This window comes from Macaca mulatta, chromosome 14 (genome assembly GCF_049350105.2).
Source record: "Macaca mulatta isolate MMU2019108-1 chromosome 14, T2T-MMU8v2.0, whole genome shotgun sequence".
NCBI classification, from domain to species: domain Eukaryota; kingdom Metazoa; phylum Chordata; class Mammalia; order Primates; family Cercopithecidae; genus Macaca; species Macaca mulatta.
The window spans coordinates 46,635,157-46,662,708 of NC_133419.1; the positions used below are offsets into that span (position 1 = coordinate 46,635,157).

At 51.6% G+C, this 27,552-nt stretch overlaps 1 protein-coding gene across 2 annotated transcripts in view; it reads left to right on the forward strand.

Moving 5' to 3' along the window:
* The window catches only part of PTPN5 (protein tyrosine phosphatase non-receptor type 5), a 62,477-nt gene extending 35,808 nt beyond the window's left edge, over nucleotides 1–26,669 (forward strand). The window contains exons 5-16 of one of the 2 annotated variants that reach the window (XM_077960656.1): nucleotides 10,479–10,672; nucleotides 11,248–11,355; nucleotides 11,602–11,685; nucleotides 12,168–12,409; nucleotides 13,874–14,063; nucleotides 16,699–16,783; nucleotides 21,030–21,109; nucleotides 21,293–21,430; nucleotides 21,957–22,067; nucleotides 24,773–24,933; nucleotides 25,025–25,138; nucleotides 25,569–26,669. In XM_077960656.1, the coding sequence (XP_077816782.1) occupies nucleotides 10,499–10,672; nucleotides 11,248–11,355; nucleotides 11,602–11,685; nucleotides 12,168–12,409; nucleotides 13,874–14,063; nucleotides 16,699–16,783; nucleotides 21,030–21,109; nucleotides 21,293–21,430; nucleotides 21,957–22,067; nucleotides 24,773–24,933; nucleotides 25,025–25,138; nucleotides 25,569–25,662 (1,581 nt within the window). In that variant the 5' untranslated portion in view covers nucleotides 10,479–10,498 and the 3' untranslated portion in view covers nucleotides 25,663–26,669. 2 annotated transcript variants of the gene reach the window in all.
* Nucleotides 26,670–27,552: the final 883 nt, after the last annotated feature.

Consider the following 27,552-nt stretch of genomic DNA (forward strand, 5'->3'; position numbering starts at 1 on the left):
AGGTCTTCATATTTTCTAAAATCATTAAGGAAAAATGATTGGCCACTCCAAAATAGTAACTAATCCTTGCCAAGCAAGAGTGATAGCTGATGAGAGAGGGGGCCCTCTCAGTTGAGTCACCACCCTCTGGGTTGATTGGTTCAGCTTGGCAGGTGGAAACCTGGGGATGACCCAACCCCAGGGATCTTAATGGGGCTGGTTATTCTTGGAGACAGCCACCAAGACATAGAATTCCCCTCTCCCTGTAGAAAGTCAAGAAAATGACTCAGCGGTCATGTTGGTGAACCAGCTCAGAGGAGAGGAGATCCAGGGGTCTCCCTGACAGTTGGCTCTGCTGCAGCTCAGTCCATGAGTCTTTCTCCCTTCAGAGGTGTTGATTCCCAAACAGCCAGGATTTCTCTCTCTCCAGCTCTCCCAGTTCCAGGATGCAGACAGGATGAAGGGCCCTCAATTTCTGTTCATTGTTTCCCCCATTGGACCTTGGCTCAACTTCCAACTCAGTGGTTTTTGGATTTACTCGGAGAGGAAAAGGTGGTTCTCAAGAGTTTCTAGAGCATTATCCATCATACTCCTCAGTGCATGGTCCTGTTATCTCCAGTGGGCCATAGAGGCTCTCTCTTTAGTTTTATTCACTTATTTACTTTTATGTCCCACTGCTGTGCCCCTTCTCTCTGTAGTTAATGGGTTTAATATGTATTTTTTGTTGCTATTTGCCCTTGCAGAATGGGTGATGTTTTTTGTGTCTGTATTTTTAATTGTGCATATTGTACTGTTAAATCTCATTCTTTTTACTCAACACTGTGTTTCTAAGTTACCCCACGGTGCCATGGTACTCTGATCCTTTGCTCCTGAGGGCTGCACAGCACTCCCCAACATGTCCCTGAACACTTGGCCCACCAGCTCCCCAGCCAGGGGCTTTCAGATGTCTGTACTCCCCAGCCCCCACCACAGGTAGCGCAAGAGAGAACATTGGCTTACATGCTCCCTTGGGGACTGTGTGAGGATTTCCTTGACATTTACATCCTAGAGCAGAACCACCAGTTTCCAGACTTTTCTGCTTCCCATACTGGTTCCAACAGAGGATCTGGAAGAAGCCAGACCAGAGAAAACCAGGAGAAGGTGTGGGTAGAGTCTGGGGAGGTAAGCAGGGGCCAGAGCATGGTGGTCCTTTGTTAGCCATGGCAAGGGCAAATATTTTCGTCTTTATCCTAAGAATAAAGGGAAGCCATTGAATTAAACTAAAGCAGAGGTTCAGATTTATTTTTAAGTAACAGTGGATCTTTAGAGATAGAAGGACCCTGAAAGACTCCTAGTCCCACTCTTTGAATTTACAGAACACTTGGAAGGCCCCCTGAGGTAGTGAGATAGATGCCGAAGATCACACAGCCAGAGAGTCCAGGCCCCCTGACACCTTGGGAACGTGGTGTGAGCCTCCCAGGTTGCAAAGACCATCTGATGGTGGCAGCCTCTGGAGGCTTGGGATTTGTCCTGGGGGCACCTTGGGCTGAAGAGTTCACGTCCTGTCACCTGGACTTTCCTAGACCTCTGAGGGCATTTAACAGGACCCTTCAAAGAGCCCCAAGCCAGGACCCAGCCTTCCACTGCCATGGGGCCTCAAGCCGTAGACCTTCCAGATATCCACAGGCAATCCCTGTTGAACTTCATGTGCTAGCTTAATGAGACAACTGAACTCTAGAGGCTTAAAGATGAGCATGGCAGTCCTGGTTTTGCCTCTTATTCTCTGGATCTCATCAGTTTTCTCATCTTTGAAATGAGAGGATGGAGCAAGATGCTCTCTTAAGTCTGTTCCTTCCTCCCCAAGCATTTGTGCTTAAGTGTCAGGCACTGGAGACCTCTGGTATCTCACCGCCCCAGGGCCTCTGCTGTCAGCTCTTTTAGTTCTCAGCATGGGCAGCTGCTGGGGGAAGCAACACCCTCAGAGTTTCATTGACCCTTTTCACCCTCGTACTTGTGGGCCTCCATGCCAAAGAGGCACAAAGAACTGAGCCTTTGTTTGCAGCAACAAAGCTGTTTGCAATTTCAGATAGAACCATTTTATTATATCCCATCCAAAGAGGACTTGAGTTGTTTTGTTTTGAAAGCTTGTTAGCATTCTGGACTTAATTAGCTGGCAGAGACAAAGCTCCTCCACCCCCAGTCCATGCCCACTCCATCCACCGACCCCAGTTGCCAATCAGCAGCTTCAAAGCCCCTGCCCACCTCCAGGTGGGGCACCCATTGTACTCCCGAGGGGCTCACCTGGCAGATGAAAGGGAAATCCTTACTGCTACCTCTCCCTCACGCTCCCCTTTCCCCATAATCTCTAGATTCTGGCTACCATTTATTGAGTATTCACCATGTGCCAGGCAGCAGGCTAAGCATTTTGCATGCTTTAATTCATGGCATCCTCTGAGTCCTATGAGGCAAGTTTGTTTTTTAAGACGGAGTTTCACTCTTGTCGCCCAGGCTGGAGTGCAGTGGCACACTCTCTGGCTCCCAGGTTCAAATGATTCTCCTGCCTCAGCCTCCTGAGTAGCTGGGACTACAGATGCACACCACCATGCCTGACTAATTTTTGTATTTTTAGTAGAGACGGGGTTTTACCATCGAACTTCTGACCTCATGCAATCTGCCTGCCTCGACCTCCCAAAGTCCTGGGATTACAGGGTGAGCCACCATGCCCGGTGACTACATGGACTCTTCTAACCTAGCCTTACAGTCCTATAACATCACTTCTGCCACCTTCACTCCATCAGGGCAATCAGCCAGAGAGGGGACATAGATGCCACCCATTGATGGGAGAAATGGTGAAGAATTACGGACGTATTTTAAGACCACCGCAGGAGTTAAGTTACAGAGAGGTTAAACAACTGGCCCAAGTCATATGTAGCTGATAAGTGGTGAGCACCCATGTTTTAGTCCAGAATCTTCTTATGTCACAATTTGATTCCTTTTCCCACCCCCATCCTGCCTGCCTGGAGAGTGTGGAGATGAACAAGACTTGGGCCCTTCCTTCAGCCAGCTTACCATCCGAGATGGACTTGCTGCTGGCCCAAGCCCTTATCTTCCTACTTCCTCCTGTGGATCTCTTGGTCGTGTTGCTCACTGATCAGCAGGACTAACAGGGTGGAGGGGTTGCAGAGAGCCAGTACAAATTCCCAGAACTCCAAATCCACCATCTGTTTGTGTTTGCCTTTGCTGGGAGAAGCTAGAAATTTTTTCCACCAGGACTTCTCTCACTAGGAGTCCTATTGGTCAGTGTCGAGGTTGAAACATAGAACATCTTGCAGGCAGGAGATAATCTTAGTGAAGGGCCAGGCATAGAACCGGTGCTTGGTTAGTGTTTGCCGTGTTTCAGGGACTCTGCTCTTCAGCACCGTATACTCTAACACCTACTTTGCCTGCTACACACCTGCAAAAGGTAGCAGAAAATAGGGAGCCACCTTCAGCCTCTCCCAGTGAGTACAGAGACCACAGCAGTGCCCAGCGAGACCAGGCTCTTCCTCTCAGAGCCCACGGGAGTGCTGAGGGTGTGATATTGCAATGGCAGAAGTGGCTGATTGGGCCTGTTCCTTCTAGACTCTTCCACCACTCTGTCCTTCTCAGTTCCTCTAGCAGTACCTCCTTTGATTCTGGACCTATCCAAGCAAAACTTCAAAATAGGCCTGGTAGGCAAACTTGCTCCACCCATTCCCCTTGTGGGTTTCCAGACCTTTCTGTGGAATAAAAGAAAAGTCATAGACTGTGGAGACCCACGAACCTGGGTTCAAGTCCCAGTTTTGTCACCACTTGGCTCTGTGATCCCAGGCAAGTCACTTAACCTCTCTGTGCCTCAGTGGCTCCCCATGCAAGACATAGGCAGTCATGTGAACCTGCAGCTCAGTTGTGAGTATTGAACAGCATAAGACTGACAATGTGCCTGGCTCCAAACTGGCAAGATAGGAGGATAAAGGAGGGCAAATCCTCCCTGTAGATTCATCTCTTCATAGGGGAGAGCTGTTGGGAAATTGCCCAAGGTCACCCCTACCACTCCTATATCCACCTCCATCCCCACAATGAGATAGGAGCAACAATCCTATGAACAAGAAGTCAATGTCTACTGGTGGCATTTTGGACACAGCAACAGGCCATGGAGCCCAGCATCATCACCCAGATGGTTGAGGGGTGGGAGTGCTGGAGACTTGTTAACAGTGATGTGGTGTGGGAGGCAGAACGCCTAGTCCTAGGCATGGGGAGTTAGTCTCATCTCGTGTGTGGCTAATAGCATGGGCTCTGGAAGCAGACTGCCTGGGTTCTAGTCTTAGTTTCTACCCATTTATTAGCAGACCTCGGCCAAGTAACTTAACGTCTCTGTGCCTCAGTTTCCTCATGTGTAAAATGGAGGTAAGAGCAGTGCCTACCTTTTGGGATTGTTGTGAGGATTGAATGTGTTAATATATGTAAAGCACTTGGAGCGGCACCCAGCACACAGTAAGTCTTCAACATTCAGGCTCTGCCCTTGGCTGGCTGTGGACCTTGGGCAAGCCACTTCCCCTCTCTGGGCCTGTTTCTCCATCTGAGAAATTAATGGGCTGAACCAGATATCCCTCAGGGCCCACCAGGCTCTGACAGCCGGTAGTTCATGAAGTCCGGGCAGGTCTGAGTGTCATGTTCTTTTGGGTAGGGCTCCCTGTGGCTGCTGGCCACATTGGGAAGGGAAGAAAAGCTAACTGGGACAGAGCTTCCTTTCTCACGTAAACAGGAACAGGCTGAGCCAGCCTTCCACTCCAGTTCCGGTGGGCTGGCAGCCTGAGAGCTCAAAGAATGAGTCACTGACAGGAGCAGCCACAGTTCTGGAGCTCAGGCGGCACCAGCTCCAGGGCACAGAGTAGCTGCAGAGTTCAGTGGTGGGATTTGGGAGCCGGGTGACAAAAGAGGGATCATAATGTTTCCCTGTCCCTATGTGAAATCTGAAGGCCATTTGCCTGCATGCCTTACCCAGGATCCTACAGCTTTGGCCTGGGATACTGAGCTTTGCCTTCCAGGCTTGTTTCCTTCCCTCCTTACCACATGTATACTTTGAGGATCCATCAGCTGGGGACCAGGCACAAAATCCGCACCGTGGCCCCCATGCAGCTGATCAAGGTTCAAGGTTCTGCCCTGCACCCCTACCCCCACCCCAGACACAGGACCTCCCTGCCTTGCTGCAGTGACTCTTTACTGAGAAGCGGCATGGCAAAATGGAAACGTCACTTGATACTGGAGAGCCCTGGGTTTGAATCTCAGGTCTGCACTTACTTGGGCAAAACACTTAACCTCTCTAAGCCTTGATTTTTCTTGCCTGGAAAATCCCATCATCCTGTGCAAGAGGTGAGCCCATGAGGAGCCTGATGTTAAATCACTCGTCAGCGAGCTGCCTCTGAGTCAGGGTTTCATGCGTGGCAAAGCAGCTACCTCGCTGTGAACTATTGAAAAGCCAGCCCTTGACACAAGCAGCCGCCTCTCACTGACAAAACAGGGCTGATGATGATCATGTCTACCTCATAGGGCTGTTGAAAGAAGCAAATGCAATTGCGTGTGCAGAGGCACTTTGGGAACTGCAGAGAGCCAGCCCAGTGAGGTGGTATTATTCCTAGAACAAGATAGTGAGTGAAGGAGAGGGCAGGGAAAGGATAAGAGCTGACATCATCTCTAGGAGCAGAACAGAGTCCAAAAAAACAAACAGGCCTAGGACCACAGCGGTCCGTGCAAGTGGGGGCTTTTTCCTTCACTGCTGTATCCCCAGAGCCTAGCCGAGCGCTTGACAAAGTAGGCACCCAGTAAATACTTTTCTGAATTGCATGACATTGAATCTTCGTGTTCCCAGTGCTTGACGTATATCGGTGCTCAGTAAATGTGTGTTGGACTCATGCACAAATTGGCAGAGACTAAAACCAGAGTGACAGGCTCCTAGCCCAGTTCTCCATCTTTGAAACTAACACCAATTTCCATCACAGACACCCACTGCCCACCCCTGAGATCAGGGGCTCTTAACCTGAGGTCCATGCATCTCCCCAAAAATTAACGTGTAGAATATAGTGTGTGTTTGAAACATATCTTGCTGAATTTAAAAAAAGTCAGATTTCTACCCAGAAAAATACTAAATAAACTCTGCTCTGAAAGATGTACATCTACCAGGCGCCCCGTAAATAGCCATCAGTTGGATGTATCTGGTCCCCAGGGCTGCCAGGTGACCAGTAGTCTTAAAAAAATTGTAAGCCTCCCACTCTCTGAGATCCACATCTAGGGCCCTGTGAGCCTGCAATTTTTCCTACCACCTCCATAATGTGCAAGGCAGTTAACCTATCTTTCACATGCAAAAGTGATGATCACACATTATCCCGGGGACCTGCCTCCGGAGTGGCTGTTCTGCTGCTGGGTGGGTCTCGCAGAGCCACGCATACTCTGTCAATCTCTTACATCCCAGCGTATGCATTTAGATGTGACAGGTGGGAGTCAAAGCCTGAAACCTGAGAATCCTAACTAGGCTTCATGATATCAACTCAGAACTTTGATCTTTTTGAAAAAAATATTTTTCTCACTACAAATACGTGTGTGCATGTGTCTGTGTATGTATGCACACACATACATATTTATTAGAGGAAATGTAGGATATGTAAATAAAATCACCTCTAATTTCACCCTACCCCCAAAGAACCGGTGTTAATACCTGGCTTTAGTCTTCCCATTTACTGTGTACAACATTTATTAAGCATTTACTATGTGCCAAGAGTTCACTGTTCCATGCTGTATGATCTCTAACTCATGTGAACCTCTAATCTCACATCAGGTATTTGCTATCTTTTTACAGACATGTTTATACTTTCTTAATTTTTAAGGCCAGTGAGATTATACTGTTTTGTAACCTTGCCTTTCTTAGTCCATACCATCAGATTTCTTTTACCATGTTATCGAATATTCATTAGCAGAGTCATTTATAATGGCTGCATGATGTTTTATTGCAGACAAATTCCATGCTTCTCAGACTGGGGTGCATGTACCCCTGAGGGCAAAGCCACAGGATAAATGTCACAGATCTTCCTGAAGCAAAATTTGTGATTCAGAGCTTTAGGAGAGGGAAATAAAACACATTATTTTCAAATCAAAACGAGTACAAATATATCGTAGTGTAGAATGCAGAACACCCATATGTCTTAATACAGGCCAGATGCGGTGGCTCACACCTGTAATCCCAGCACTTTGGGAGGCTTAGGCAGGCAGATCACCTGAGGTCAGGCGTTCAAGACCAGCCTGGCCCACATGGTGAAACCCCATCTCTATTAAAATTACAAAAATTAGCCAGGTGCAGTGGCTCGTGCCTGTAGTTCCAGCTACTTGGGAGGCTGAGTCAGGAGAATCGCTTGAACCCAGGAGGTGGAAGTTGCAGTGAGCTGAGATCACGCCACTGCACTCCAGCCTGGGTGACAGAGCAAGACTCTTGTCTCAAAAAAAAAAAAAAAAAAAAAAAAAAATGCAGCCAAGTCCAAGATCATGTTATTCCCCATAGTTCCATATTCCCTCTCCTCTGAGGTTTGCAGAAACATCTAAGAAGTGCTGAATTCTAGTTCAAGCCCTTGTTTTTACAGATAAGGAAACTGAGACCCAGGGAGAAGAAGGGCTTGCCCAAGGTCCAAGTATGTGCTCTGCAGAACCAAGGCACAGAAGCCAGGTAACCCCTGGGTCTGTCCCTTTCCACCATTCCATATTTGGCATCACCTGTCAACTGTGTGTGGGCAGAGACCTTGCCCCTTGAGAAATCAACCCCCTGCTTATCAATAGTAGCAACTCTTGCCTTCCCACGTGATCCTTCTTTTAGCAGCAGCTTTTCCTTTTTCACCTTGCTCCCAGAATCTGAGCTGACAGCTGAGGTGGTCAGGGACTATAACCTCCATGGACAAAGGTAGATGCCCTCCCATGACCCTCTTAGGCTCCATTGGCACTTAGATTTATTGCTTAATGCACTATATTGTAAACATGTCTTTACTGGTCTGTTTTAGCCATGACACTGGAGCCTTCTGAAGGCAAGAATTATGTGTTAGCATTATAATCTGCCATCTATTGGGTTCTTACTAAATGCTGAACACTGTGCTAGGTGTTTCATCTGTAGTATCTAAAATATTTAAAACAGCTGCCGGGCGCAGTGGCTCACGCCTGTAATCCCAGCACTTTGGGAGGCCAAGGTGGGCGGATCACCTGAGGTCAGGTGTTCAAGACCAGCCTGGCCAACATGGTGAAACCCTGTCTCTACTAAAAATACAAAAATTAGCCAGGCGTGGTGGCACACGCCTGCAATCCCAGCTACTCAGGAGGCTGAGGCAGGAGAATTGTTTGAACCCAGGAGGTGGAGTTTGCAGTAAGCTGAGATCACGCCATTGCCCTCCAGCCTGGGCGACCGAGTAAGACTCCGTCTCTCAAAAAATAAATAAATAAATAAATAAATAAATAATATATATATATATACACACACACACACAGAGAGCTTTTCAAAGTATGTATTATCTCCATTTATCAGGCAAAAAAACTGAGTAAAAGAGTGTCATTTGCCCATCATCATTCACTCATTTAGTAAGCATTGATTGTAGCCTTACACACCAGGACTTATGCTACATGCTGTAGACATCAGGATGAACAAAGCTGATACCACTCTGCCCTCATGGAACTTCTTGGTGGGTAGAGGAAGATGATATTCAAAAATTATTTTACAACCCATAGCAAATGTAATGTAGCCTGAAGCCTATCGGACTGCCCTGGATTGAAGCCACCCTCTACCCTTACCAGCTAGGCGACCTTGGGCAGCTCTGTTAACCTCTCTGCACCTCATCTTCCTCTTCTGTAAAATGGGGATAATAGTAGTAGCAGCTCCATAGGGGTGCTGTGAAGAATAAAGAAATTAACCCATGTGAAGCACACAAAGAAGGGCCCCTGCACGTTCCAGGCATATTGCTGCTGCTGCTGCTGATGATGATGATGATGATGATATGAAGGAGAGGCGTGGGGTACTCGTATGTGATACAGCAGGACCTACTTCAGGGGACGTCTGATTGAGGTCTGCAAGATGAATAGGTGTTATCTTGGCAAAGTGTGTGGGCGGTAGGGGAGGGGAGCAGGGTTTTGGAGGGATGTTCCAGGCAAAGGGAATAGCATGTCAAAGCATAGGGAGCGGGTTTACCTGAGGAACTGCAAGGAGTGCAGCTGAAAGGGGTCAGGCTGGGAAGTGGGAACCTGTGCTACAAACATAGCCCCAGGACCGGGTTCCCTGCACCACAGTCTTGATCCAGGCCATGGGAGATGCTCAGTAAATGTTTGTCAAGTGAGTGAGCAGCTCATGGACAAACAGCTGTGTTGGGCCTACATGGTTCTGTTGTCACCCAAGTCCATTGTCCCATATACAGCATGATATGTAGACAGCCCCTTCCCAGCTGTCAAACTGTATACATCCATGTTTTGGTCCCTCTCTTCTTGACAGTAAACTAAATCCTGTGAGTTTGGGTGCAGACCTCCAATATCTGGGACTCACTGAGGTGACCGCAGCTAGAATCCCCATGCTGTAGTCAGGGGCTCAGATCTAAGCCAATGGTTTTCAGACTCTTTAGTAGTAGAAGTCTGCCTTGAAATAATCTTAGCCGAAATCCAGTATATGGTACAGGGACAGGCAGAGCGTCTGCCCTTGAGCGGACATAGGGCCTCAGCCCCTGTGCACCTGAGAAAACACTAGGGCTCTGTAAAGCACAGTTAGAAAAACTAGGGTTGAACCCAAACCCCATCTTCCAGGCGGGGAAACTTAAGACCCAGAGAGGGAGTGACTCTCCGGAGTCAATAGGGACAGACCCAGAACTGGCCCGAGACATCTGGTATCAATTCTGCTACACCAAGGTTTTCCTGCACTTCGCCCTAACCGCCCCCAGCCCCTCTCAGTGTGCAGGGAGTCTTGAGATGGGGTGGGGGCATGTGGCTGTGGTCTTGTCAAGAGTCCGGCCTCCAGCCCCAGTTGGGGCATGGCCCACATGAGACAAAAATCCACCAGGCAGGCGTGGGTGGGTTGCTCAGGGTCATGGCCTGGTTATGCCGTGCCTTTTTTTTTTTTTTTTTTTTCCTGCTGCTGCTGCTTTTTTAATTGAGTTTGAGGTGGTTGTTTTTTGTTTCCTTAAGAAATGGAAAAGAATGAAGCTGCGTAAATACAACTATATTAACTCCCTGAAAAACCTCCTGCCATTTTAACTCTGTTACTGGAGAAATAAAAGAGAAATAATTTGTCCACCCACACTTAGCTCTTTCTGACGAAGGTAGGTGAATATTGCTTTGCTAATCGAGGGTGACTGCTGGAAGTGGAGCCACGCTGACTGATCCCAGATTGAGAGGCAGCCACAGCCACCCCAAAAGGAACGGCCCGCCCTGGGGTGGCAGAGCCCTGCCTGTGGACAGGGCCAGAGTCATCGGCCCGCATGGCTCATCTTCCACAGGTCTCCCCCAGCCGATAGTGATGGAGGCCCTGGACGAGGCCGAAGGGCTCCAGGACTCGCAGAAAGAGATGCCGCCACCCCCTCCTCCCTCGCCGCCCTCAGATCCAGCTCAGAAGCCACCGCCTCGAGGTGCCGGGAGCCACTCCCTCACTGTCAGGAGCAGCCTGTGCCTGTTTGCTGCCTCACAGTTCCTGGTAAGGATGGCACAGGCCTCACCAGGGCCTGGAGAGAGGTGGGCGGAGGGCCAGCCTCCCGCTTCCTCCCCAGATGGCCCCCTGGAAGGCAGGAGGATGAGCGGCCTCCCTGGTGTTCCTCAGGAGCTCCAAGCCCTCAAGGATGGGATGAGGGGAAGGCTGGAATTCTGAGCTACCGCATCAGCAGCTGAGACCTCACACCCTGCCTCCCTAACCTAAGAATCCGGAACACGGGGCCTCCCCGACCCCTGACCTCCCAGCCCTGCAGGGTTCTCCTGAGAACTACTGTCTGTGGAGGCCTTTCTGGGAGACTTCCCTTTTGATGTACATATTTGTGAGGTCCTCTCTGGAAAGGGCTTTCTCTTGGTTCCCTTCAGTCAGCTTTTCTCCAGGGAGAGTCCTGAGGCCTCCCCTGGGCACACAGCAGCGGGGCCCTGCTCTCAGCTGCCCAGGCTGGACCTTAGAGGTTCAGGAGCCTCCATGCAGGGCCAGGTTGAGGCTGCAGGTGAGCTCTGCTGGGGTAGCATGGGGGAAGGGGGCTGGCTCCATACTTAGCCTGCTCCCCTGTGCCCCAGCTTGCCTGCGGGGTGCTTTGGTTCTGCGGCTATGGCCACGTCTGGGCACAGAACGCCACAAACCTCGTCTCCTCTTTGCTGACGCTCCTGAAACAGCTGGGACCCACGGTGAGTAAGCTTTGGGGAGTCCTGGGGTAGCAGGGATCTGTTGGGGGCCTCTAGTCCCACCATCCCCAACCTCCGGATGGGCCTTCTCTGAGTTCAGGAGATACTTCCAAGCCCCTGAAGTTCTTCTGCCTGCTCCCCACCCCAGACCTGGGGCGCGATTTTCAGAGTCTTGGTTTTGTCATCATTGCAAGAGCTGAGAACTCTGCCCCCACCACCACCCTGACCTGTTTATCTGATGTTCCCCAGGCCTGGCTTGACTCTGGGACCTGGGGAGTCCCCAGTCTGCTGCTGGTCTCTCTGTCCATGGGCCTGGTCCTCGTTACCACGCTGGTAAGGTGCCTCCTGAACCCAGCCTCAAGGCTGTCCTCCTCTGACCTTGAGGCCCGGATTTCTACCAGCTCCCATCTGACCTACAGGCTGGACGTTCTGGGTGGGGCAAGGAGGGATGCCTATCTGTTTGCACAAGTGTGCCAGCCTGGGGCTAGAACCTCCTCCTTTCTGAAAATTGGTTTGCAGTGATCTGGGCTAAGGAAAAGGGGTGAGACGGGGAGAAGGCTGGTGTAGGAGCTCTGAAGCCCCACTGAGAAGGCCTGAACCAAGAAACAGAGCTGGGAGAGGGAGGGGTGGGGAGGGAGAGTGGGCATGGAGCCTCCCATTGAGGCCGGGGCAGTGCCTTGTGGACAACTCCCAGGAGAGCAGGGCTGCTCGAGACACACTGAGGGAGTGCAGGGGTGCCAATCCCATTTGCGCTCCAGGAACACGGCGGGCAGCCAGCATGGTCCCAGATCCGTGATGCTGTATACCCCAACCAGGTGTGGCACCTCCTGAGGACACCCCCAGAGCCACCCACCCCACTGCCCCCTGAGGACAGACGCCAGTCAGTGAGCCGCCAGCCCTCCTTCACCTACTCTGAGTGGATGGAGGAGAAAGTTGAGGATGACTTCCTGGACCTGGACCCGGTGCCCGAGACTCCTGTGTTTGATTGTGTGATGGACATCAAGCCTGAGGCCGACCCCGCCTCGCTCACCGTCAAGTCCATGGGTCTGCAGGAGAGGTGGGAGGGGTGGAGGAGGGGTGGGCTCCACGGGCCCTCGAGCTCTTAGCTCCTGATCAGAAGAGTGGATACCTGACTCTGACCCCTGGTGCCCAGGGCAGAGCTGGCCTCATAGCTTAGCCAGTGTAGACACGTGCTCTCCAGGTCATTCATAGAGAACAAAGCGCCCCAAAATGAATGCTGAGAAATACTGTTACTGCACACGCACACATAGGTGTACACATGTTCACACACACTCTCCCACGCTCAAGTAAGTTTGGGTGGTTTTCTTTGCTGCAGGACTTGTCAGAGCCTTTAACATGTTGTGTTCATTGGAAATCAGCAAGGGGGCAGTATGTGGCATTTCCCAAAGTCACTTGACCACAGAACTCTATTTTTTTTAACTTTTATTTTGGATTGAGGGGTACACGTGCAGTGTTGTTACCTGAGCATATTGCATGATACCGAGGTTTAGGGTACAAATGCTTCCATCACCCAGGTACTGAGCATAGTACCCAGCAGTTAGTTTTCCACCCCTTGCCCGCCTCTCTCCCTCCCTCCTCTAGTAGTCCCCAGTTTCTATTATTGCCGTCTTTATGTCCCTGAGTACCCAGTTAGAACCCTGTTTTTATAGGGTGGCTCATAGTGTTCCACAGAGCACACTCTGAGAAGTGTAGACACCGTCTTTTCAGAGTCTAGGTGGATAAGCCAGATCGCACCACATTTGAGTTACCCATGTAATGTCATGGAACGAACACTGAGTGTGGAGTCAGGAAACCTAGCTTTTTGTTTCAGCTCTGCCACCCCCTTACTGGGAAAGCCTGGACAACTCTTGGCCCTTCATGGGGACTCAGTTTCCCCTTCTGTGTAATGAGGTCCCATCCTGTCCTGTGGTCTGAGACACTGAGTGTAGTAGAGTTTGCCCATTGTAGACATCCTTGCGGCCACCTTGCTCCTGGGACTCCCTCCTTCCTGACAGCTGAGGGTCCTGGCCTCTCCTGGACAATATGTCCTTGACTCACCAGCAGCCTCATCCCAGGACTGCTGGGCCCAGGCCTGCAGTGGGGAGGGTCTGGAGCCATCCTCTCGGGCCCAAGCCCTGCTTCTGTGCTTCAGGCAGGTGTCCCCTCTCTGAGCTTCCTGGGGACCACAGGGCAGAACTGCCTCCAGCGGTGATGGAGGAGAGTCCGGGGTAAGGCCATGTTGGGTTAGCTTTGGATGGAACTTTTAGAACAGGAGCTCCAAACCCCCACTAAGTTAACATCTCCACTGCAGGAGGTAGGAGATAGGGAGTCAGGCCGATGCCTCAGGGCTGAGATTCATGCTGCTTTGACAGGGGCTTTTGTCACACTCCCACTCCTCTTCCTTGATCCCACCCTGTTCCCAGCTGATCTCTCCCTCCCTCGTTTTCCCAGCCCTGAAGACCCCAGCTCATGCCCGCCCCTGTGCCTCTGAGACTCACACTCCCTTTCCTGGTCTTTCCAGGAGGGGCTCCAATGTCTCGCTGACCCTGGACATGTGCACTCCGGGCTGCAACGAGGAGGGCTTTGGCTACCTCATGTCCCCACGTGAGGAGTCCGCCCGCGAGTACCTGCTCAGCGCCTCCCGTGTCCTCCAAGCAGAAGAGCTTCACAAAAAGGCCCTGGACCCTTTCCTGCTGCAGGCGGAATTCTTTGTGAGTTCCCTTGAGCCGGCTGCCCCACTGTGTGCAGACCCATGTCAACCATCCACCTACCCAGGTGGTGGAGCGTGGTGCCTGGAACTCGGCATCTGCCGTAGATTAGTACCACTTTATCATCAGCTCTCCCACCGTCTTGGGCAAGCTGCTTTCCCTCTGAGCTTCAGTTTCCTCATCTGGAAAATGGGGATGAAAATAATAGGATTGTTCAAAGGTTAGAGAGACTAGGAACATGTGCAGAGCACCCAGCCAGGTGATGGAGGTACAGTGACAAGGCGAAGTCTTTATTGCCCAGTGCTGTGCTTTGAAAGCCACAGAGAACCTTCGCTTCTAACTCTTCTGTTTTTCCACCTTCCTCCTGCCAAGCATTGTTCTTCTGCCTTTGAAATCTCTCTAGTCGCCTCCCCTCCTTATCACCCCTGGGGCCCTAGCTTAGGTCCTAATCACCTCCACCCTGGCTTTTGCAGCTGCCTCCTATTGGACTTTGAGGGGCTCGATAAATGGCACCCCTGTCTACCTGCCTGAGTGCTCAGCCATTAAGAGCTAAGGCATAGGAGATCACAGTATCACCTTTGTTGTCAATAAAATACAGGTTGGAAATGAGGCTTAGCAGGGTATAGCAAGAGTGAGCCTCCCGATACCGAGACCCAGAATTAGATGCACTTTCCACCCTCCACAGGGGTGCCGGCATATCTCGGACCTTGCCCCATGGGGGCACCCCTATAATTCTTTCCTGGCAGGAGGGCCCTGAGAGGAGGAGGAAGGAAGGGGCTGAGACTCAAAAGCTCCATTCCTCGACCAAATTCACCGAACAGGTAACTCCTCACTTCTATGAGCAGGAAGAGGCGAGAGACCGAGAATATCGGGGGTGAGTTCCTCCTGGTAGAAGCCAGAGGGTTACAGAAGCAGGCGCCTCCTCCCTCACAGCTCCCTTCCTTTGGCCTCCACCCTGGGCCTGTCTGGACCAGGTAGCTCTCCCCTGTGAGAAGACCTCCATCACCATCTAATCTGCTGCTCCAAGTTCTCCAGAACTTGGTACCACCTGCATACACCATCAGCACACCTCACCTGGTGTGGCCCCAGCCTCCTTTTCCAGCCTTATGCCCCATGCCCCACCCCTGCAGGGATGGTCCGCTTCAAACTGGGCCAGCTCCGCCTGTGCCTTTCTCCTGCCATGCCTTTGCTCACATCATCACCCACTCCAGATGCCTCTAGAAAGCCTTCCTCGACCACCCCAGCCTCAGCTCCTGCTCTGAGCTCCCACGGCTATCATCTCCCATTCGAGAAAGAATCACTTCCTCTAGCTCATTTCCTGTTCGGTGGGTCATTGTCGAGGAAGGAGCGCGGCCTGAGCACCCACTCCGGGGGCAGTTTTTCTCATGTTGTATTTTTCTTTTGATCATCACAACCCTGGAAAGCATTATGATCCTCATTTTACAAAGCCCATACTTAGTGTGTCCAAAAACAATGAATCAGTGTGAAGCTGGGTGCAGTCAGGGACTAAGCTGGCGGGCAGACTGGAAGGAAATGCAGAGGCAAGAGGCATGGAGAGTCATCCCAGAGGATGTCAGGAAGAGACACACTCAGAGGTGAAGGGTTTTTTTTGTGGTTTTTTTTTTTTTTTTTTGAGACAGTTTCACTCTTGTTGCCCAGGCTGGAGTGCAGTGGCGCAATCTTGTCTCACTACCACCTCCGCCTTCTAGTTCCAAGTGATTCTCCTGCCTCAGCCTCCCTAGTAGCTGGGATTATAGGGGCCTGCCACCATGCCTGGCTAATTTTTGTATTTTTATTAGAGATGGGGTTTCAACATGTTGGCTAGGCTGGTCTCAAACTCCTGACTTCGTGATCCGCCTGCCTCGGCCTCCCAAAGTGCTGAGATTACAGGCATGAGCCGCCACACCCAGGCAGAGGTGAACTTTAAAGGGTGGGAACAACTTGGAGAGATGAGGATCAGGGGAGACCAGTGCCCTCAGGAGGCAGAACGTCCCAAGCTCAGACCTAGAGGCAGCACTGAGAACAGCAGATTAACAACAGGGGAGAAACAGGCCTAACTGGAAGTAAAGAGAGGCCAGATTCAAGAAGCCCTCACATGCCAGGAGAGAAGTTCAGACTCAGAGCTCTGGACACAGACAGTGGTTGGGACCTGCAAATACTCCTGGGATCTCAGAAAGAGGCTTCTCTCCTGCTGGAGAATCAGGGAAGGCTTCTCAGAGGAGGCGAGACATGAGATGAGGATGGAGTGGGTGTTACCACAGAGCTAGCAGCGCGAACCCAGGTCCCCGAGATAGGGATGCCCAGGGGAGGAATGCTACCCAGGGAGCATGGAGGAAGGCAGCGATTGGCCAGGTCACTTTTTGTCTTTTTCTTCATTCATCAGCTATTTATTGACTATATATACCAGGCTGGCTCTCCAAAAACAACAGTCATTATAATATTTATTACGCACTCGGCATGTGCCAGGCACTGTTCTGAATGCTTTGTGAGCACTAACTCTCTTAATAGTAAATGTTTGTTGAATGAATGTGTGCACTCAAGCCTGCCCCTGGGCTAGGAGGTGGGGGCACAGCAGCCCCTGGATTCAAACATCTGTGAGGGCCCATAGCTGCTCACACCCCGTGTTCTCCTTCCACAGGAAATCCCCATGAACTTCGTGGATCCCAAAGAGTACGACATCCCTGGGCTGGTGCGGAAGAACCGGTACAAAACCATACTTCCCAGTGAGTACTTGCTGCCCCAGAGGGATGGGGGCAGGCTCAGCTTCACCTGGGGACCCCCTCACCCTGAGGAGGAGCGTAAGCCCCCAGCTGGGCCTCCAGGGGTGAGGGGACACTCATCGCTAGAGGAGGTGGGACAGAGGGTTGGGGTGTGCTGGCTGAAGGGAAGCGCCACCCCGGTGAGGCCAGAGGCAAGTTCATTTCCTCACACAGCACTCTCTGGTCCTTTGCCCTGCCTGGCCACGTGTTGTGCTGAGCCCTCTAGAAACCCAGAGAGAAAGGGTGGTAATGACAGCAGCTCCTAGCCACAGTGTGGTAGCCGAAAGGTCACCTTTCATATCCTCTATCTTTTCAGAGTGGGCAGATTTTAAGGAAAGGAAGTTAAGGCTTAGAGAAGTTAAGTGGCTCACCCACAGTCCCACAGCTAGGAATTGCAGAGCTGAATTTCAGACCCGGGCCTCTGTGATCCCAGAGTCAGGCTGTCAGGCTCTCTGTCTACACGGCGTGGAGTGTGGTCGGATTGTAAGCCCTCTAACAGGGACATCCACTGCCACAGGCGAATGAGTGTCTCTGTCAGGGAGTGAGCTCCCTGTCACTTAGTGTATTCAAGTGAGGCGGCGTGAGCAGTCCCCTAGAAGGTCTGAAAGGGGTTTTCCTCCTTTGGGGTTAGTTAGACCAGGTGACCTGATGCTCCTCTGTCAGCCCTGGGGTGTCATTTTCAGATAACTTTTATCAAGCTTCGATGAGCCTGCCACCCTTGCCAAATTCTGACCCCAGGCCCTTGTTGAAAGTGAATCCGCATAAACCTGCTCCAGTTCAGTTTGTAGAGTAGCAAGGCTTTTAAAAAGCAGCTTTGCCATCAGCATCTCCAACAACATGTAAGATGTCATGACTTATTTTTAACTTTTAAAATATCGACTTGTAGTTGCTATGGTTACACAGTCTCTAGGTAGTTCCGGTTAAACAAAGGGCCATTTAAGGCCAGGATGCATTATTCAGGGATGCTCACCTCTTCCCTCATCTTGCCCTCCCCCATCCCAGCCCTACCTGGAGGGAGGGACTTGAGTATCCCTAGAACCTTATACTTTGCTGGCCACTCAGAATGGCCACTGGGGGAAGGTGGGAGCAGACCAGGATTCCATGCAGTCCTCACTGCATTCCGAGAGGCTCGAGCTGCCTCCAGCCATGCCCTGAGCCCAATAAAGAATTTTGTCTGTGTCCAGCGAGAATGGACCCTGTGCCTGCAGAGACTGGGTTGGGAGGCAGAGAGCAGGTGAGGCTGAGCAGCGCCGCCTCTCAGATCCAGGACACGCTGAGGTTTGTTCTCTCATTCACTGGGCACACGTTTCCTCAGCTCCTGCCCCAGGAACTGAGGATTTAGTTGTAAATAGGACACAGACTCTGTGCACAAGGAGCTTCCAGCCTAGTGGGGGAGAGAGGTCCATGCACAGTTACAGGCAGAGTGACCAGTAACCCACAGGCAGTGTTGAGAACAAGATGCTGCGAGCAATTTCTCTCCCCTTCTCCACTGTGTGCAAAGCATCAAAACAGTGCTGCCTGGCACATGGTAGACATTCTGCACCTATTTGGGTTGTTTTAATTTTTGTAGAGATGGAGGTCTTGCTCTGTTGACCAGGCTGGTCTCGAACTTCTGGCCTCAAGGCTACCTTCACTTGCTTTGGCCTCCCAAAGTGCTGGGATTATAGGCATGAGCCACCATGCCGGGCTCTGCACCTATTTGAATGAATGAATAATATCTCTCAGATCTACATCCTCTTCTTCAGCCTCACTGCCAAATGATGCTTTTGAGGTTAGGGCTTTCATGTTGCCCAATTCCAGGGGACACCATTTACATAGATTACATTGATTGACATAAGTGCCCCCTGGAGCCGTGCCAGGCTGGACAGCCCTGTGATCCTTGACACTTCTTACTTGGATCATTGCCATAAACATCTAACTGGTCTTCTGGCTCCCAGCTCCCACACTGTCCTCTCCATCTTCTACCATTGCCACCAAAATGATGCAAAACAGAAATCTAATTGTGTCATTCCCTTCCTTAAATGCCATCATTATTGTCACCCTTTTAATCCTCAGGTTTAAGTCCATCTTTCTTTTTGTTTTTTTTTTAGACAGAGTCTCACTCTGTTGCCCAGGCTGGAATGCAGTGGCACAGTCTCGGCTCACTGCAACCTCTGCCTCCTGGGTTCAAGCAATTTCCGGCTAATTTTTGTATTTTTAGTAGAAACAGGGTTTGACCATGTTTGGCCAGGCTGGATTCGAACTCCTGACCTCAAGTGATCCACCCACCTCAGCCTCCCAAAGTGCTGGGCTTACAGGCATGAGCCACTATGCCCAGCCTAAATCCAGCTTTCTAAGCCTGGTTTATAAGATCCTTTGTCACCTAGTTCCTCTCCAGCCTCACCTCTCACCACTCCCTACCCTGTGCTGTGCATGTGAATCTGCCAGAACGGCATTGCCTGCAGACAGGGAGATGGGAGATGGCCCACACAGAGCTTCCTGCCCTCCTCTGCTGCAGGTCCCCCAAAAGCCCCCTCCCACTTACCCTCGCTCCTCTCCATCCCTGCCACCCTCTACACCCCCTCTTCACAAGAACTGCCTCCAAATCACCTGCCAAAAACTTAGACAGTGGGGTTGGGCTAAAGAGGCAAAGCTTGTGCCCTTTACCTCCCCAATTTCTCCTACCGGGTTTAGGATCTTTCTTTTTATCCTTTAACTTGTGGAACTTGTAATAATGACAGTAATAACAGCAGCTGATACTTTGTGTTGGTCCTAGTTACTGGTATAAGGACTCTAGTTGTTAAAGTTAACTTCTTTACAAGATAAGCAAGGTCACTGTGGAATGACCATCCCCAGGTTACAGATAAGGCACAGGGAGATGAAGTAAATTGTCCATGTTGACACTGCTAGTAAGTCAGAATCAGGATTTGAACCTAGCCTCTCTGGCTCAGCGGTGTAGACTCTTAATGACTCCCCTCTACTGCCTGTGAGAGCCTCCTAATGTGCACACTGGAAGTCTTTAGTCCAGTCCTCCCTATTACAGGAAGTAAACTGAGTCCTGGACAAGTGGGCTGATGACAAAACTAAACCAGAACCCAGGACTCTGGGCCTCCAGCCAGCTTCCCCCTTAGCCCATACAATCTCAGTCTCGGCCTCTGCAGGCTGACCGAATAGTCAATGCACGGAGGCTCTAGCTGGAACAAAACAAAATCTACTTCAGGAAGAAGAGCAGGGTGGGGGCTGGGCACAGTGGCTCATGCCTATAACCCCAGCGCATTGAGAGGCCGAGGTAGGAGGATCACTTGAGCCAGGAATGGGAGACCAGCCTAGTCAACATAGCAAGACCTCATCTCTACCCAAAAAATAATAATAATAATTTAGCCAGGTGCAGTGGCACATGGCTGTAGTCCTGCTTACTCAGGAGGTTGAAGCAGAAGGATCACTTGGGCCCAGGAGTTAGAGGCGGCAGCGAGCCATGATCGTGCCACTGCACTCCAGCCTGAGTGACAGAGAGAGCCCCTTTTACTATGGGATTTGACATGTGAATAAATTGAAAGGAAAAAAAACCCTTTTTGACATGTGCACATGAGGCTAAGACCCTCCAGGCTTATTTCAGATAGGGGAGACTATTGTTTTCATCTTAATAGCCTCCCTCAACTTTCTATTCCCACATCTGAACAGCCCTTTATACTTATAAAGCACTTTACCGTTTATACAGAACTTTCACTTCTCTTTTCTCATTCGTCTTCCCAGCAGCCCAAGGAAGTAGACATCTTTGCCTCCATTTGACAGATAGGAAAACTGGGGCTTAGAAAGGCTATGTGCTTTACAAGGCTACACAGCAAGTCAATGACAGTGTGTACTCAAGCTAGCTGTCTCTTGCTGTCCAAGATCTGTACAGGAATTTCCCTAGGTAATTCTATTGTTGACTTAGCTGTCTCCTCTCCAGAAGCTAAGACTCAGTGAGTATAGGGCAACTTAAGGGGCACAGGCTAAGGATAGAGACAGAGGTGGAGACCCGGGGACACCTCTCTGTCTCCACCCTCCTCCTCATCCTGAGTCCTCGCCTGCAAAATGAACCATGAATGGGTGAATGTTTTGCTGCTGGGCAAGGAAAGGAAGAACTGCTAAGGTCACAGAAGAAATATGGGTATCTTGGAATAGGCCAGAGAAGGTGGGCCCTGCCCCAGAGGGCCCAGCTTCCAGCCTTACTTGTCTCCTACCACCCCAGACCCTCACAGCAGAGTGTGTCTGACCTCACCAGACCCTGACGACCCCCTGAGTTCCTACATCAATGCCAACTACATCCGGGTACGTATTCCCACCCTGACAGCCTCTTGCTGAAGGGGAGGCTTGAGTCGATGGGATCCATCCTCCAGCCTTGGCCCTACACCAGTCTGACTCCTGCCAACTTCTGGGAAGAGCCTGAGTGTGGGGATGGGGTCCTGGGAGCACTGCCTCTGACCCTGACAGCCTGGACTTGGCTGGCCGCAGGGCTACGGTGGGGAGGAGAAGGTGTACATCGCCACTCAGGGACCCATCGTCAGCACGGTCGCCGACTTCTGGCGCATGGTGTGGCAGGAGCACACGCCCATCATTGTCATGATCACCAACATCGAGGAGATGAACGAGGTAGGGACCCCGTCCCCATTCCGAGTGCCTGCTACATTGCGCCCTACACTAAGTGTCTTGTTCTCAGATTAATCTTTATGACAATCTCACAAGGTTGGCGGTGTTCACCCTGCTGCCAAGATGAGGAGATGCGAGGCTTGGTGAGGTTAAGTCGTTTGCCCCGGCCTCACACATAGAGGCATGCCTGGAGGTGGTCTTTCCACTTCCGATGCCTGTGACCTCAAACACAGCACTCTGCTGCCTCCCAGCCTGCCGGGACAGATGTTGGCTACTCCTGTACTCCTGGCCCATTTAACTGAATCTCCATGAAAGTCCTTCAGATGGTAGCACTTCTGTTTTCCAGAGGAATAAACGGAGGCTCAGGAAGGGGAAGTAGCTTATAGAGTTTGCAGCTGAGATTTGAACCCAACACTCTGTAGCAGCAACCCTGTTGCCCTTGTGTATCTCTCCGCTGGCCCTGGAGAGTGTTGGGGAGAGTGTGTGAAGGGACCAGGATTGTATGGCAGCCTGATCTGGGCCCCTGCAGAAATGCACCGAGTATTGGCCAGAGGAGCAGGTGGTGTACGACGATGTTGAGATCACTGTGCAGAAAGTCATTCACACGGAGGATTACCGGCTGCGACTCATCTCCCTCAAGGTGAGGCCTGGGGCAGGGCTGGGTGAAGCTGAGGATGAATGTAGGGGCTTAACTGGGGACTCCACAGAGAACAGGTCCCCAAAGTCCACTGTAACTGACCTAAAAGCCAGTGTCACTCCCAGATTTTCTGATAACTATGGATGAGTGAGAGGTGAAGGACTTGGGGGCCAGAGGTAGAATCAAACCCCTTGCATTTCCCAGTCCTCAGTTGTATTTCGGGCTGTTGGGCTCCTCTCTCTTTCTACTCTGTCATTCATAATGCCTTCTAGCTATGCTTCAAATGTACCCAAGGCCAGGACTGTCCGGATGAGGGGACTTCAGCAGCCTCCAGCACTGTCTTTATAATTGAGGGTTCATCATGACTTTGAGATCCTCCCTAGAAACATCTCTTCACCTGGGATGCTGGGCTTCTGGCCTGTAGTGCCCAATCTGTCCACAAGAGGGCAGGCACTCTTTGCTGCTTTGGGGTTGTATAGGGAGGCTGTGGTTACAGAAAACAGCAAGAAAAAGGAAGACACACAAAATATGAGCAATACAAAACAGCCCAGAAGAGTGGGGGAAGGTATCCTCCCACCCTGAAGTTGTGCTTCTTCCAGGATCAGCATAATAGAGGAGACTGTTCCTTTGAAATCGGGATTAGTGGATTCTGCTTGTGAGAAATAAGACCCATGTTTAGGGAAGGCTGGAAGAGGCGAGCCAGGCACCAGGAAGCTGATGCCCTATCCAGGAGGAGCCAAGGAGGTTCATTGATGCTGACAGCCACAGGGGTTACTGAGCACAATACCGGAGACTTGGCCCTCTGAGCTGCTCCCTCTCCCACTGGATAGGGGCTAGGTAGGGTGTCGAAGCATCTCAGCCCCCAAGAGCAGTGCCCCCCTCCCCAAGCAGCTCTAAGATCCAGGTCTTGTTGGAGGGCATGAAGGGCCAGGAAGTCAAGAACAGAGGTAGTGGTTGCTGTCACAGCCAGGTAACCCAGGACCTGAGCAAATGGCTTCCTGAGTAGAAATTCCACAGAAAGACAGGCTGAGATGAGGCAGGGCTGCTCACCTTCTCAATGCCATGGAGATGATGAGGGAAAAACCGGGTCTTCTTGGAGTTTGAGGGAATTTACTTTTGTCCATAAGACATTACAAATACCTGGCCTGAGCTTGGTTCTGGGTTGGGTACTGTGAACACAGAGCTTCTCAAAGCTTGGACTCTTTCCTCGAGAAGCATGTATAAGATGGTCAGTACTGAGCTAGAGATAGGTATATAGAATATAGGATATGTATATCATATGTTAAATTGGATGAATATAGGATCTATATCATATGTGTATATATAAAATATAATATAAATATATGAAATACATAATATATATAAAATATAAATATATATATATATATAGGGGTGTGTGTGTGTGTATATATGTATAAAAGAAGGACACTCTGTCAGCTAATGTGCTCAGGGAGGGCCTCCTGTAAGTGGTGGTGCCGAATGGGGTCTTGAAGGATAAGTAAGAGTTGACCGGGGCAAACAAGTCAGGAGAGCATTCCCAGTGAGAAAAAAATAAAACAAAGGACATGGAAGATGGAACACTTGTGTGCACATGTGTTTGCATGTGCTGCTGAGATTTTACCTACAAACCTTTCGGAGTGTGGGAGCATTGAGTACAAGTACACAGGAGCAGGAGGTGTGTCTGGAAGGGCAGGCCCTGTAGCAGTTGTCTTCCTAGCCAGGCGAAGGACTGAGAAGAGTAGGTCTTATTCTGAGAGCAGTGAGAGACATTGAAGGATGTTGTGGTCTGCTCAGGCTGCTATAACAAAATACCATAGACCAGGGAGCTTGTAAGCAACAGGTTTATTTTTCACAGTTCTGGAGGCTGGGAAGTCCAAGATCAAGGCACCATGACCCTGGTGAGGACCCACTTCCAGGGTCATGTCCTCACATGGCAGAAGGAGTGCAAGATCATTGAGGCCCCTTTTGTAAGAGCACTGATCCCATTTGTGAGGGCTCCGTTCTCATGACTTAATCACCTCAGAGGCCTTCCCTTCAAATACCACCATATTGGGGTTTGGTTACAACATGTGAACTTAGGGGGACACACACATTCAGTCCAAAGCCATGCGTTTGCAGCAGGAGAGCAGCATGTCCAGAAGTGTGTTGTACACAGACTATTTTGACTCTGTGGATCTGAGACAGTTGGGAATGAGGCAGAAATCTCCCACACTCAAGCAATGATAAAGGTCAAGGTGGCAGTGAAGCGGGGAGTGTGAAGAGGTGGTAAAACTTACAGCACCAATTGCAGCACTAAGATAGAGGTGAGTCACGCAGGCGAGGCAAAGCAAGAGGAGGAGAAGAGTCCTGGGGCTGGGTTATGTGACAAAGGGATGACTGGGGGACCATTTGTTAAGATAAGGAGCCCCGGAGACAGTAATAAATTGGAGAAGGGGCTCTTGGCCCCTCTTGGACGATCCTGAAGTCGTTGGGGCAGGACCAAAGACAAGATCCACGCCAACACCACTGACCAACCCCCAAAACTGAGCTGGCTTTGGGTCTCTGTCTGGTGCCACTGGGCAATATGGCCTAGATGGAAGGGTTAAGGGGTTCCACTCTCTGTGTGCTTCCTGTGTTCTTCTTCCTCCCATCCCATCTCTATCTCTGGGCTGGTTTGTGAGCTGAAGGAGTTCACACATACCCGGGGTGGGCCTCTGTCTCCTCGACAGAGTGGGACTGAGGAGCGAGGCCTGAAGCATTACTGGTTCACATCCTGGCCCGACCAGAAGACCCCAGACCGGGCCCCCCCACTCCTGCACCTGGTGCGGGAGGTGGAGGAGGCAACCCAGCAGGAGGGGCCCCACTGTGCCCCCATCATCGTCCACTGCAGGTGGGTCCTCCCAGCCAGCCACTGGAGCGGGGCAGCCCCCCACCTGCTGGGCTGCCCTGCCCCTCACCCCACCGGTCCCCTCGGCCCTCAGTGCAGGGATTGGGAGGACCGGCTGCTTCATTGCCACCAGCATCTGCTGCCAGCAGCTGCGGCAGGAGGGTGTGGTGGACATCCTGAAGACCACGTGCCAGCTCCGTCAGGACAGGTCAGCCCATGGGTGGGGGCTGGGCACACAGGGGAGCTAGAGCCTCGAGGGGGTAGAGGGAGAGACCCACATGTGCATTGGGGGGCGAGGGGCAGATGGAAAACACTGGCATGGACTGATGGGCAAACAAGGAGTAGCGAGAACAGCTGGGTAGAGAGGCAGGATCCAGACGGTGGGGGGCCGGATGAAGAGGGAAGAAAAGCAGAGCTGCTGGACAAAAGGACAGAGGCTGAGAGGCTGAAAGCGGTAGGACATGTCATCTGTGTCCCTGATAGGAAGGGGCAGAGGGTAATGGTTGGCAAGGGTTGGTCTCTCCGAGATGCACAAGGACAAGGCCTGGCAAGTGATGGCTACTCCGTGGCTTTTGAGGCACCCTCCCACAGCCCATCCTTCCATGACCCTGCCCCCACTGTGCATCTCTGCCGGGCAGGGGCGGCATGATCCAGACATGCGAGCAGTACCAGTTTGTGCACCACGTCATGAGCCTCTACGAAAAGCAGCTGTCCCACCAGTCCCCAGAATGACTGCGCTTCTCCTGCAAGGTTCTCTGGGCACTGCCCAGCCTGAGTCTCGGCCCTCACCCAGGGCCCCGCCTTGGGTCCTGGGCCTGCTCCCCGCTTCCTCCCCTTCAGTCAGCTCCCTCTGTCCTCTCTGTCAGCCTGGCCTGGCCCCTACCCTCCAGCATTGCTCTTCCTACTGTACATATTGAGGAGTGGGGGCAGGGTCGGGGAGGGACATGCCAGGTCGGGCCTGGGGCCCCAGGGCCTGATCCACACCACACAGACCCCGGGCCCCAGTTTTTAACGATGGTCCCATCAGTACCTGATCCAGAACGTTTCCGTGCCACACTCTGTGTCCTGCTGCGGTGTGTTCTGTCTGTCCGTCCATCTCTGCTGTCTGTACCGGACACTGTGTCTCCTCGGCCAGGAAGGGGTGATGAGCTCCAGCCCCTAAGCAACCTGGGCGGACTTGCCTGCCTTGGCCTCACCCGCACTTCTCCCAAAAGGCAGATGACTGGGAGTTAGGCATGGGGAGCTCCGGAGGGCTACCAGAGTTCCAGCTGAGGGAGAGGTCTCTAGGTTGGAGTGGGCATCACAGCCAGGGTGGCCTCTGGGTGTCAGATGCCCTCAGGAGGGTGCCCAGCCTGTGAGGCACTGGCGAGGAAGGGGGCAGATGGGGCGTGGAGAACCCAGAGGATCTGGGCCCTGTTGGGGAGGGGAGGGGAGCTCAAGGTTTGGGTGGGGACTCAGCCCCAGATCTATGTGAGACATTTTTCGTGTCACTGTGGGAAAGCCTTCCCAGAAGTCTCACTGCGTGTCGCTCTGCGTGTGTTCCCATGTCCATGCGTGTGTTGAGAGCCCACCAGGAGGGCATGCATGACTCTGGCAACGTGTGTTATCTTGGAGCCACGTGTTTTTATTGCTGACTTTAAATATTTATCCCACGGCAGACAGAGACATTTGGTGTCTTTTTATAATTCGCTCGTGGTCATTGAATAGAGCAATAAACGGAGCATTTTGAGCAAAACTAACCACCTGGGTCTGTGTGATTTGCCACTCCCCTCTACTGCCTGCCTTCATGTACCTGGGTCTTTGTGCCCCTCCCCAGCATGAGCACACAGAGAGCTTGGCCTTTCTGCTCACTGGAGCCCCTTGTGGAGACTGGGAGTTTGGAACGAGTCCAAATTTGTAAAGCCAAACTGGGAACATTCTGCAGGATTCTCACACAGCCTCAGCCCTGGCCCTGACAGATGCTCTGGGCCAGGTGTGGAGCCTCAAGGACAGGTGTGGAAGGCTTCCAAGGAAGGCACAGTGGCTGGCAGGTCACCAATTCCAACAGACGTGCCAGAGAAGCCAAGGCTAGAGCAAGTAGACATTCAGGTCGCACCCAGGCCCCTTCCTGTTGGCCAAACACTTATCCCTTGTGGGCTCCACAGGTCCCAACAGCAGCTGCAGCCCAGTAATTTCCCTTGTAAGGCCTGGGCTCAGAGTAGCTTCTCCCAAGGGGCCCAGGGAATCTGCATGTGGACTGAGATCCTGAGCCATCCTGGACACTCCTGCTCTATTCTTGTCCCCTGCCCCCCTGGGATGGAGCAAAAGTAGCCATGATGCCACTGCTGGCAGGTGGGGGTCACCCCAGGGCAGAAGGAGGGGTCCAGAGCAAGGGTGCTGACCAACAAGTCCTTACAAGATGCCAGAACCTTGGGTGGGATCCAGGGTCCAGGCATGTGGGGTGTGCTACAGATGATGAGAAAATCTGTCCAGGGTGGGCTGGACACAGTGGCTCACACCTATAATCCCAGCACTTTGGAAGGCTGAGGGAGGCAGATCATGAGGTCAGGAGTTGAGATCAGCCTGACCAACATGGTGAAACCCCATCTCCACTAAAAATACAAATATTAGCCAGGCATATGG